At 42.5% G+C, this 13,049-nt stretch overlaps 1 protein-coding gene across 2 annotated transcripts in view; it reads left to right on the plus strand.

The window, feature by feature from the left end:
• LOC109314717 (cadherin-6) overlaps positions 1-13,049 on the plus strand; it is a 127,343-nt gene that overhangs the window by 54,143 nt on the left and 60,151 nt on the right. For both annotated transcript variants that reach the window (XM_019542027.1, XM_019542035.1), the window contains one exon: positions 12,397-12,750. In XM_019542027.1, the coding sequence (XP_019397572.1) occupies positions 12,523-12,750 (228 nt within the window). In that variant the 5' untranslated portion in view covers positions 12,397-12,522. The remainder of the gene's footprint in view (positions 1-12,396; positions 12,751-13,049) is intronic.

Consider the following 13,049-nt stretch of genomic DNA (forward strand, 5'->3'; position numbering starts at 1 on the left):
TTGCTTGGTGCTCAGCTTAAAAGGCTGTAAACAGACCTGTTATACAGAAAGTAGGCACCCAGACTTTTCTCCAAATAAAGTTCTTCTAGAAATGTGTCATTTTAGCCAACAAAGAACTGAGCTTCCCAAAATTACTAACCACTTTTGAAAATTATAGAGAGGGCTTAATTTATTGGAAAACCCAGAAAACTGCATAGAAATGGAGTGTCTTCAGGTCCAGAGGAATGAAACTTCTCTTTATCAACCCCTTCATTTCTCACAATACTGCATGAAAAATGAGATGGAGGCATGGGGGAATATAATCTTTTTTAAAACATATGATGTTGCACAATAACAACGACAAAGTGACAGACTTCCATGACTTAGGCTTTCTCACAAGCAGCCAATGATCTATCTCCTGTCAAGTACCGCACTTAACAGGGACAGTGGCACTGAATAATAATAATATGCCTTTTAATGACAGTTTGAATGTTGACCAGACCTTAAGAGCAGCAACAGCAGCACTAGCAAATCAATAATTCACTTACTGATTACTAAATCATCTCATAAACAAAGGGCTGCTGGCCCACTGCAATCCCCTCCCCATCACTCAAGAATCACTGTCCTTCTTTCACTTATGTACACAATCAAAACCACTCAGATGCTAAGCCTGGAAGTCTCTAGTGCATGCTCAGGATCACTAGGATTAAGCTAAAGGACTCCTCATAAGATATAGTTACACATTACACTTATCACATACGTTATATTTAGATCATAGTAAACATTAATATGACTTAGTTTTTTGATCAGTTGCGCTATTGTTTAAATATATATTGTAATACCACAGTGAGGTCTTGAAACACCTCCCCTGCAATCCCAGCATCAGCCCTGGGATCACACTAAGCTAGTTGAAGGCTCTGGGGCAGTGTGGGAGCTAGGGACAACACTGGTATGGCACAAGAGCTGTTCCTGGGCCCCCACACCACAAGGGAGACAGTTCAGTGCTCTGGTGCAGTGCTGGGAGGAGAAAAGCAGGGCGCAAACAGCTTTATTAGGCTCTCCCCTGCCTCCCCACACTGCACCAGAGTGCCATAATATTACCTCTGTGTAGCAGGCTGACTTTGGCTCAACATATGTTAGGTAATATGATATAGATATACACTTCACTGGAAAAAACCTAACTTTACTGTGCTACAATGGCACTTAGCACATTTTACTGCTTGAATGCTCAGACACTAGCCGTATAAGTGTATGTCCTAAGTGTAACATGTAACAATACCCATAGGCTAGGGACAGACATTCAAAAAGCCTGAGCCTGAGTTGATTCAGCCTTTGCAGGTTAGTCTAACCTGCAGAGAGTGAACTGGCTTGCAAGTGGATAGATGTTTGGCACATGCCTGCAATGGCTCAAGCCAGAAGCCCAGGGCCACTACGGCAGCCGTCCCCTTTCACAGAGAAGCTGAGCTGGGGGGGGTGGGGGGAAGGAGGGGCATGGCCAGGCCCCATCAGGCCTGCCCCAGTGGCTCCCTGACAGCCAGGAGCAATTCAGGCACACAGGGCTGGTCAGCCCCAGAGGGGAACTCTTCCTCTTCCTCCTTTTCCTCCACTGCCACGGGGCTGGGAGGGAGGCCCTGTTCAGTGCTGAGGGGGATCTTCTCCCTCCTCCTGCCCCCCTGCAGGGGGGTGGGGAAGGGGGACTCTGTGAGGCTGTGTGGCCCCAAAGGAGGACTCTTCCTCCTGCTTCTCCCCCAATGCTGTGGGATGGGGAAGGGGAGCTCTATGGGATGCTGCCCAGCCCTGGAGGGGGACTCTTCCTCCCCTCTCAGGGCAGGGGGAGGCTTTGTTCCATGCACAGGGGAACTCTTTCCCTTCTTCCTCCTCCCCTAGAGAAGCGGTGAGAGTGCAGAGCTCAGTTGGGCAAGGTGTGGGTGTGTGGGAGAGTGGGGGGTGTAGGGACCTCTAACCACTCCCCCCATGGCATGCAGCCCCCGCTGCCTGGCAGCAGCAGCAAACAGGAAAGTCAGGGTGCTCATGCGTGGCACAGGCGTGACTCTGGCAAGTGCTGCACAGGGAGAGGAAGTGGAGTCTGCCTTATCCCTGCAGCTCTGCTCCCTGAGCCTGAGCCTGTGGCTCCAGCCACACACTGAAGCCAGCTGCTTCCCTTCCTTTCCACTGTGCAGGTCCTGGGCACTGTGCCAGGAGTGGAGGGAGCCCTGGCCCCTACTTCCCCACAGAGTCCAGTGCAGGTCTTCCCTGCTGAGAGGGTGGAGCTGCAGGTGCAATGTGGAGCCACGATACAGGCAGCCAGCACTGCACTGGAGGTGAGGAGTGCAGCCCTGTGCAGCCTGCCTGGCTGCTTCTATCCCCATGGCTCCATGCCGTACCTGCGGCTCTGCACTCACAGAGGGGAAGCCCCATGCTAGATTCTGTGGGGAAGCAGGGAGCAGGGCTTCTTCCACTCCCAGCACAATACCGGGACCTAGACAGTGGGAAGAGGGGGAAGCCGCTGGCTCCAATGCAGGGCTGGAGCTGCAGGCTCAGGCTTAAGGAGCAGAGCCACAGGGATAAGACAGGCTCCACTCCCTCCCCCCATACAGTGCTTGCCAGAGCTGTGCCTGCACCAGGCATGAGCATCCTGACCCCTGCTGCTGCTGCCAGGCAGCGGGGGCTGCATGCCATGGGGGGAGTGTGCAGAGGTCCCTACACCTCCTCCAAACCCCACACCCCCATATCCTGCCCAGCTGCATTCTGCATTCCTGCTGCCCCTCTGGGGGGAGGAAAAGGAAGGGGAAGAATTGCCCCCAGCATGGAACAGCCTCCCTCTGCCTCCCTGCCCCCACTCTGGAGCCAGACAGTATTGTTTGGGGATCATTGCAGTCCCAGAGGGCCTGGTGGAAAGTGGAGGAGAAGGAAGAGTCCCCATCCAGTGTCTCACAAGAGTCCCCCTCCCCACCCTAGGAGGAGGAGGCAGAAAAAGAGTTCCCCCCAGTACAGAACAGAGGCTCCTCTCCACCCTGCAGGACAACCAACCCAGTATGGCCCCATTAAGCTGAAGGGGGCAGGGAGAAGGGTTAATTCCTCCCTCCATCACTTCCCTGCTGGCCCCAGCTGCGGTGGGGAAACAGGGGAAGGAAGGAAGAATTAACTCCCTCCCTGCTCACTTTGCCTTAACAGGGCCATACCAGCCAGTGTCTCTGCTAGGGCCCATCCTGCTCCAGCTAGAGAGCAGAGGGGTGGGGTCAGTCCTGCAGCTGGAGCAGAGAGCCCTCCCCAGTCCTGAGAGCATGCTGGGACATATGCTGGGTTTCTGGTTTATCTTAAACCAGCAAGGTGTCTGGGACAGATAATGCATAAACTGGTTTGAGCCAAATCTGTTACGTCTGATTTTATTAGTCTACATTCCACCAGGTTTATGTCAAACCGATTTTGGCCATTTTGAAACTGGTTTATGTGCACTGAATGTCTATTCTGTTACAGGTTTAAACCAGTTTCTGATCACTTAATCCAGTGTATGTGTAATGTCTGTTGCCAGCCATAGAGACAAGGGCCCCTAAGATCAGATAGAGGCTAGAAGCATCATGTTGCTAGTGCATTCATTCATTTTCATTGTCATTCTGGGCTTTTCTTCCTACTAAATGAAATGAATAAAAAAACTTGTTGAAAGATACTGTGATCAGCCACTTGTGGCTGCACTTCGTGTGCCTGATGTCTTGAGAATGTACCTGTAGTTTAAAAACATAAGTCTTTTGGTTTGAATGCTCTCTTGGCCTGTTCAATTTTATGATTTCAGTGTATATTTATAAAAACAAGCACTGTAACATACTGATTTATATTACAAGTATATCAGAAAATAGGTGAATATTGAAAAGATGAAACTTTCAGTGGGGTATCTTGTTTCTAAAAAATGCAATTTCCTTGTTTGTGGTTGGTATTCACAAAGGACTGTTTCACAGAGAGTGAAGGGAAAAGGCATTTCAGTTGCAGAGCTGTAAAAGCTAATTCACACTTGAGAAAATTATTAGATGGAAATGTTCAGATCTAACTGCTATAAAAGGCACAATTGTAAAGTAGGCTCAAATTCAGCAAGTACCATTTAAGTTCCAGTCAATTATGGACAAGTTTGCAATGCATGAGCTCCTGAGCAACCAAAACTTAGCTATTACTCAAGCTATACAACAAAGAATTCTTTAATCCATATGAAAACAGTATGTTTGGCAACTCCCATTTGTTTAAAAATAACTACAATCTCTTTATTTTACTAATGCAGTTACTGCCACTTTACCTCTCAGGAAAAGGTAGAATTGCTGCAGCCTTTTCCTTTTATCCTTTTTTTTGGGATACATTTGGGTCATTTGCTCATGTGTATTTTGTGTATATGCCCCTGTGGACAATCTCTGTGATTTTTCTATATATTTGCATGTCATGAAATCTGTGTTTAGTTAGGATTCTGATCACTTACAGCACTGTGCCTTCCCTATGGATCTGTATCAAGGTAAAAACAGAGGAAATATAGGGGCTGATATCCTTGTCTGGCATGTGTCATTGAAAATCAGTTTATAATTGAAATTCTGATCCATAGGATATTTCAGGATTTATAGACATAGAAGGTTATATTTAACCTCTGATTATGATAAGCGTAGGTGGATTTTCCACTGTCAAGCACTCAGAAGGAATCCTAGTTTTGCAAATTGTCTGGTAAAATGAACACTAAATTAGTGTTGGCTGGGAAAGGGTTCTGGCTAGGGCATTTCAGAGATGTGCTTAATTCAGCATATCACTAGCACAACCTTCTATCAAACATCTTCTGTAAGTCTAAGATACACATTAAAACTGCCCCTGTAGAACTAGACATAGATACAGCTTGAAATGTTTTTTTCTATGTATCTCAAGGTACAAGGCAGGTCGTGAATGCTGAGATGCTGGGGCGGATGGAGCATCCCACAGGAGTGTGGTGGGGGTCCCCAGAGTGCTCAGCAGTGAACTTGTGCTTCTGGTCCACTTATGGGTCTGCTTGGGAGCACACAGGGGACCCCCACTTACCCCGTGGCTCTGAGACTGGTGCCTTCTGGGTCCGGGGGGGCACCCAGGGTCCCACTGCCACCATTTGCTGAACTGGAGGCTGTAGGAGGGGGTGTCCCCTGCACACTCAGCGACAGACCCAGAAATGGACTGGAAATGCTTCCAGGTCTGCCAATGAGTGTGCAAGGCCCTCCCCCCCCGCCGTGTTCCTGTGGGATGCTCCATCCACCCCACCATTGCAGTGTTCATGTGCCATGCCTGGTATCTCAAGGTACGTATAACAAACATTAAAGCTGTGCCTATGGCCAAATCACTGATTCTCTAAATCAGCATCAAATCTTCAGATTTGGATTTGGCTGAATCGAATTGGGACAGTGATCCGAATCAATGAATTGAATCACTGTCCCTGATTTGGGCTGAATCTGAATCAAATACAGCTGGTTTTGCACACCCCTAATACATACATACATGCACACACACAAATATATAGGCTATGTAACCTAAAGCATTTCTGTTTCAATAGAATGACCTGAAGTCAGTTTGGTGGATTTTATAGGCTTCTCTGTTTTCTGTGGAGGAAGTAGTTAAATTTTAAGTTATTCAGCAATCATAGTTGACAAACATCTGTGTATGTGTGTGTGTGTGTGTGTGTGTGTGTGTGTGAATAAAATGTGTAACAGGTATGTGTGTATGTATGTGTGTGTATATTGATATTGATATAGATATATATACCACATGGATCTAACATGGATGTTTGTCATCTGTGATTGTTGAGTTACATAACATTAGATTATTTCCTAAAAAGAAAATACAGAAATGAATCTGTTAACTCAAATTATATATTCTATAACATTTTATGTGTTTATGTGTATGCATGCACATACACAATTTAATGGAATATATAATGGAATATAATGAAAAAATTAATGGATGACTTTAGTTCCAGTCTACATTATTTCTACAGTGTGTTATCAATTTGCTATGGTCTGTTCTATAGCTTAGACCCACATTGCACCATGTCAAGAATTCTGCCAATTTTCTTTTCCCATTTTGAGAACAGACCAGTCATTTGGAATATGAATAAGATTAATCAGTAATATGTATTAATGATTTTTTATCATAGATTGAAGTGTATAACCTCTATTCTGGAACAAGAGGAGGAGACTGATTGTCATTTGAAATAAGGATGTGCAACTGCTCTAAGGGTCTCTCCGGTAAAATGGTTTATGCTTAGAATCATTGAGTGCCTATACATGTGCTTGAGACTGGGGGGTGGGGGAGAGGCATTTTAATTAGTGTAGTTCCTGAGAGCCTCTCTAATTAAAATGCCTCAGTATTATATGTATTAAGCCCACACGTGTAAAATAAGGCTGCAGGACACTTTAACTAAAGCTCATTTGATGAGCTTTAAAGTGTCCCACCAGCCATTTTTTGTCCTGCAGGGTCTTCTACACATGACAATGTGGCAATGCTAAAGCATTCTAATTAGAACACAGAGCAGACTCAATTAATTTAATTAGAATGTGTTTGAGCATGTATATAGGTACACATTATGGACAACAGTGCTAAGTTGGATCCAAAAAACATACAGAGGATTTGTTGGAATGTGTGATCAGGAATGCCAAGGTCAGCACCCACACCTATCTATGAATGGGGTGACTGCTGTCTCCAGAAATTTAGAAATGCGGATGTTACAAACATTGCTAAAGATTTGATCTGTCCTGATTTATGAAAGAAGCTGAGATTTTCAGGAAAAATGACAAAATCTGTCGGCACCCATACCACAGGTGGCAAGGCTCCTCTGACATGCTGTAATTACATTGCATCGAAGCAGACTTGATTAATTGAGTCTGCCCTAGCATGACAATTACCATGCTTCCTCAGACTCCAGTGTCACATGTACCCGTGTCCTCCACTGCTCCAGGAGTGGTGTGGGACAGGGGCGTTCAACAAGCTCTAAGTAAAGCACCCCTGCTGCCATTTTTCAGGATGGGGACCCTAATACATGAAACACTCCTGGCGCTTTAATTGGAGTGGCTCTTAGAGCCGCTGTAATTAAAGCACCTCCCCACCAATCTCAGAACACATGTATAAATGACCTGTAGTCCCACTGAATTGTAGAAAATTTGTTAAGAAACTATAAAGGAGAAATCATTGGTAGGAACCATTGAGAGCACTGTGGATAAACGTTACAAACATTCATTGTTTCCCTTATCACAGTTTAGATTTCAAAGTCAAAACTTCATCGACTGACACATTTCTGAGAAACATTTGTACAGTGAGAACTTCCCTTACTGTTTCAGTCCCTGTTATCCACTGTCTGGAAACAACATAGATGTAAATACCCCCTGGGTCAAAATGTGAATGGAGCTTTTATCTGAAGAACCAGTCTGAACTGAGAATCCATCTCCAAATCAGGTCTCCCTAATTAATACCAATGACTCATATGCAGGTGTTTTGTTTTATGAAGTGATAGCTCAATTAATTAAATACTTCCCAGGGAGTCTGTAAATCTTTAGATAGCTTTAAGACATGTTCTATGTATTTCAGGGTCAGCATGAGAATATTGCTGTGCATGAAAAGGTTAGTTATGAAAAGCATTACCTGGGAACTAATTTTGAATTAAACTGATATTTTTAATAATTACATGATTGTCTAAAGTAATGATCCTACAAATGCTTATTCATGTGCTTAACTTTAAGCCTGTGAGTCATCTCACAGGAGATTGCACTCTGTCTGCAGTAATACTTAATTTGTTGAAGAATTATCCTATCAAAAGATTGCAGAACATAGAGACATAAGTTGCTTAGACTCCCATGAAAATCCCAGCTTTGCTATACATTTGGACTGAAAGACCCAATCTAGTTGTCTAATATAGTCAGAAAACTCACGGAAAAAATAGCTTTTTTACCTTTGATACTTAGAGCAGTGGTCTCCAAAGTGGGGTGCGTGCACACCAGGGGGTGCGCAAGACGATCCATTGGGGTGCAGGAAGAAAATATTAGAACTTCTATTTCTATTTATATAAATATACATATATTGGGGGGGTGTGCTCAAAAATGTTTTACTGATAGGGGTGCATGATCAAAAAAGTTTGGAGACCACTGACTTAGAGGATGGTTCTGCCACCAGGCAGATGGTGGTTGAAAAACAGAACAGAGTGTCCACAAGAGGGTGAACATATTGGCATGTCCTAAGCCCCACACTTAAGCTCTTCTACATAACAGGCACATCTACACAAGATGCTGACTGTGCAGTAGCTGAATAATACTGCGCAGTAGTGCATCACAGCACCAACAATGCTAATAGACTCCTGTACAGTATTATTAGGCTACTGCTTAGTAGTATCACTTAAAAGGTGTTTGCCGGCGGTACTGTGTAGTAACTCTGGTTACTGTACATTTATTTGGTACTTGATTATACAAGCACTAAATAATGCACAGTAACCACTGCACAGTAGTGTCTCATGTAGTTGCGCCCAGTGTGGAGGGCACATAAAGCAGGTATGGCATGTTTCACTGTGGCACTCTCTGCTGGTGTCCATGAAGTGTTGACAGTCCTCAGATGGGTTGCTAATCATTTTTGTTCATTTTGCATTATTTTGAAAAATGAAAAAAGAAAATATTTCTTAAAAAAATAAAAGGGCCCCAGAACGTATATTTTCCATGAAGTTCCTGCTCCTGGCTTACATTTTTTCTGCAGAAGAAAGAACATAGAGCATATGGTTTCCATGAGAAAAAATCAGAACAGTGAGACTCATACCGGAACATGAAGCATTTGAACTGAAACACAAAATGGCAGTTGCCTCACAACTGCAGGCAGGGAGATTGATCTTTATATACAGGTTCATCATAGAAAATACAAAACTGTCACATCTTACTTCAGTGTGTACCCAGGTAAATCACTATGACCTCATTTATTAGGGAATATCAATACTGGACAGCCCCTAAACTGACAGATCTTAAAAGCAAATATCTAGATGATACTGGTATGCAAATTATACTGTACTTAAATGCCTGGTTTGGGCTTCTGAGTGCCAGATTTTTAAAGGAGATGCTGAGCATTAGGAGATGCTGTTAAAAAAGACTGAAGTCATCAGGAACTTAGATACAAGAGACACAGAGAGAGTGAGATAATACATATATACCTACATATATAATTTGTTTCAGGATCATTCTCTTAGTGCAGCATTTTGAGCATATCTCAGCTGGGGAAAATAAAAAACTGTATTTCACAGCTGTGATATCATTCTCACAAGTGATATTTCAACAAGAGCTGCAATAAAACCTCTCCCATGACATCAGAACTGTGAAATATTGCTGACTTCAAGTGCTGAAAACTCCCTCTCAGGAATAATTGTTTCCTGGCAATTGACATTTAGAGGACTGATCCTTTAAATGGCTGGTGCAGGCCTCATTTATGTTATTCTGCTCTCGACAGAGCTGCTGAGGAAGTGTTATGTACGGAAACATGGGTACAGTGCCCCTTTGCAGGATTCGTGCACGGGGGTAATGAAAAGAATGATGGGGATGCCTGTAACAGGATGACTTCCACTCCTTTGTACCCCAGTGACCCAGCCAGACTTTAGTAATGACAAAATAATGGGTCTGTTCATATGCTCTCCTCTGTACCTTAGACCCATCCTCCCCAGTAAGGGGAACCATGTGCACACAACCAGAACTAACTCATCACCAGTCTTTTCACAGCTGCACTCAGAGCAAATATCATGACAAGCATGCTGTTAAATGGCAGCTTGCCAGAGCTGCAAACAGCCATGGCACTAATTAACTCACCTGTACAGTGTGCAAGCACGCTCCAAAGCTGACTGTCAGGAAGATGCCTAAGAATAAAATGAAAGTTGAAAACATGATGTGAGATGGATTCTTCTATTTTATGTAACACCAGAGGGAGCGTAGCCACTACAGCAGACCAAGCTTAGAGATGGTGTATGAAGAGGAGGGTATACTGGCAAAGTGGTGAGCTGGGAGAGCTAAATGAGTCTAGAGAAGCATGACACATGCTGTAGGGACCAGAAGGAAATTTAAATTGCACCAGCTGCAATTCCTTCTGGATTCACCTCTGCATTTGCCCCTGTCTTCCCATCTAACTGCCTTTGAATTTGTCGCTATCCCTTTTTAATAGCTCATGCATTTATTTACAGATGTAAGTGCCTTAATGCATTCTAGTTATATTACTCCCCCCTGCATTTCTTATGCTCCCTGATTTCTCCTCCATTCAGTGGGACTTCTTTTATTTCTGTTGTAGAAAGGGCATGTATAGCCACTGGCTCTTTTCTGTTACTGCTACAGTTGTATGATTTAGGGCCCAATTTTTTTACCAGCTTAAATGGACACACGTTACATGGTCTGTGGAACCAAACTGTTCCTGTTTGTGGAAGCCCTATTAATGATCATTAGAGCTAGGGGTTCTTGGTTGTAGCTGTGCTGGTCTAAGGACGTAGGCAGACAAAGTACTTTGGGTTAATGTGGTGTCTTTTATGAGACCCACTATATAGGGGGAGGAAAAATTGTTCTTCACAAGCTTTTGGGCACAGACAGGCCTCTTCAGGCAATTAGAACTAGGTGCATTAATTCTCCAGGCATCAGCTCTGTCTCTCAGAATTCAATATTCCCTCTTCACTCTTCCTGTTAAAAATTGAAGAGTACAATACCATATTTTTAACAGGTTAACTTTATATTTTACCTTGCAAAGTAGTAAAAGGATATTATTCCAACAACCCTGTTCCATTACCAACTCTTCATCTAAAAGTATCAACTGGTATTTCTTTATAGAAAATGATTTAGTGAAAAGAAATGTAAGATCCTCAGGATTATTTTATACAATTTACTGCTAAGAACAGTGACATACTGAGAACAGTTGCTAAAGCCAGGCATGGTTTATGTTTAACTCCATCACTGAATCTCAAGGGCTATATGCTACTTGACCTACACCTCTGAAAACTCAAAGACTTTAATTCAGGGCACAAATTGGCTTTTGGAGTAGGATACTGTTTGAATACAACTTCACAAAAGGTTTAGAACAAAACAAAAACAGTCTCTCAGAAAAAAATTATAGTTTGGAATCTAGAGTCAGCAACATTAATTGTTCCTCAGAGTGTTGACGCAAAACCAGGGAAAACTCAAACCATTGCATCTACATCCCTTTTTAAGTTATGAATATGTTTGGACTGATTCTGGCAATTACCATGCTCTGTGAACAATATTTTTTTCAGTTTATGGAAATTTTTGTGAACTGATCTTTAATTCTTTTGGTATATTGAATATTCTTAATCACTTGCCATACATTATTCACTCTACATGGCTGCTCTCTCAAGTTACATGATTTCATGTCTGCTCCTTGACTGGATGCCCAAATCTTTTTTTTTTTTTATTACATAAGATAATTCCAAACAGCATGCTTTTATTGTAGGGTGGGCTTGGGGTTTGTTTGTTTTTTTGGACAAATAATTATTCATGCTGAAATTCATGAAACTTCAAGGTTTGTGATCATGTTCATGAATACTCAGCAGGTATCCAAATGCTGAATAATAAGAGATGAACCAAATAATTGCTAATGAGACCCCACAAATCACAGTAAAGTAGCTCAGTGCTTTTATCCATGAGAATACCCACATATATATTTATTTATTTAACTGTTTAACTAGCTGTAAAAAAGCAAAAATGAAATGTGCACAGCAGGAAACTTGGTAAATTAAAATCTGTAGATAACACCCTGTAGAATAAAACTGCAGTATATCAGGCAGTCTTAGTACTCAGGAGATATTGACAACTGCATCAATATACCCAGATATTTCACAAATCCTTTCATATGTACTGGTGACCTGGGATAAAATCATGGCCCAAATAAAATGAACATCAAAACTCCTATTGACTTCAGTGGGTAATGTCATACCAATACAGCAATGCTGTCTTATTCAATATCACACCAATACACCAACGGTATCCTATTCAAGTTTTTCAGTCATATCCATCACATCACATTTTTGTTAGGTTCATTATGTGATGGCACTAGCAGCCTTTGCACATAGTAATGTGACCCATCTAAGACCACCAAACTCATGTAGACTAATCAGTTGAACCCTGCCCTCTAGGAATTAAAAACATAAAGTAAGCACTTCATTTTGGGCCACCAAGACAGTGACTCAAACAAGCATTTTTAAGTAATAGAAGAGAAAAAGTAAATAGCAGAACTACTTCCTCCTATTCAACAGAGATATTACATTCAGTTTATCTGGGGGACCACATGGAGCATTTTAAACCTGCGAGCAGCCTAGCTCTTCGACACTTACAACTGCTCTTCTTCCTTTTGGGTTTATTTGCTGTGTCACTGAATAAGTATTTCAGACAGTGCTTGATATATTGCCATTTTTCCTTGCAGGGATTCTTTGAGATTGCAAAGAACATTAAAAACATAAGAAGGCATGAGGCAGGATCCAGTACAGTAAAGTAGATCTCTTTAAGGACACGAAAGAAATCATTGCTTGGACCTTTTTCTGCTGTCATAATGAGAACTTACCATTGCTTCTGGTTGCTGTTTTGGGTTGGACAGCACCATCAAAGTTCCTCAACTCCATTATCCAAAAGGACTAGTGGCTTCCCAGTAAAGGAAAAGGTCTTGGAACTGTCTGGAAATAACAGGAAGGAGCTTAATCGTTCCAAAAGGAGCTGGATGTGGAATCAGTTCTTTCTCTTGGAAGAATACACAGGATCTGACTATCAGTACGTTGGCAAGGTAGGATTCCTTTACACACATCTATGTTCTTATTTTAAAAAAGATTTAGGAACCCCATTTTAATGAATGTGCAGGACTTATGAATTATCGAAATTTAGGGGCTGCTTCTTGTCTGATCAGCTTGTTATGATGAATAGTTAAGGTCGAGAGGACTGCAGAATAAAGCTGTGCTGCAGTAGCAACACGGGAATGAAAATGCTCTGATCTAACTAGCATGGTCCACAGACATTTATTTGTGTTTATTTTAAAGCTTTTGATCTGATCATTGTCTCAAAATCAGAAACATTATCCAGTAATCA

Source organism: Crocodylus porosus, unplaced genomic scaffold (genome assembly GCF_001723895.1).
Source record: "Crocodylus porosus isolate Cpor-Errol unplaced genomic scaffold, CroPor_comp1, whole genome shotgun sequence".
NCBI lineage: Eukaryota > Metazoa > Chordata > Crocodylia > Crocodylidae > Crocodylus > Crocodylus porosus.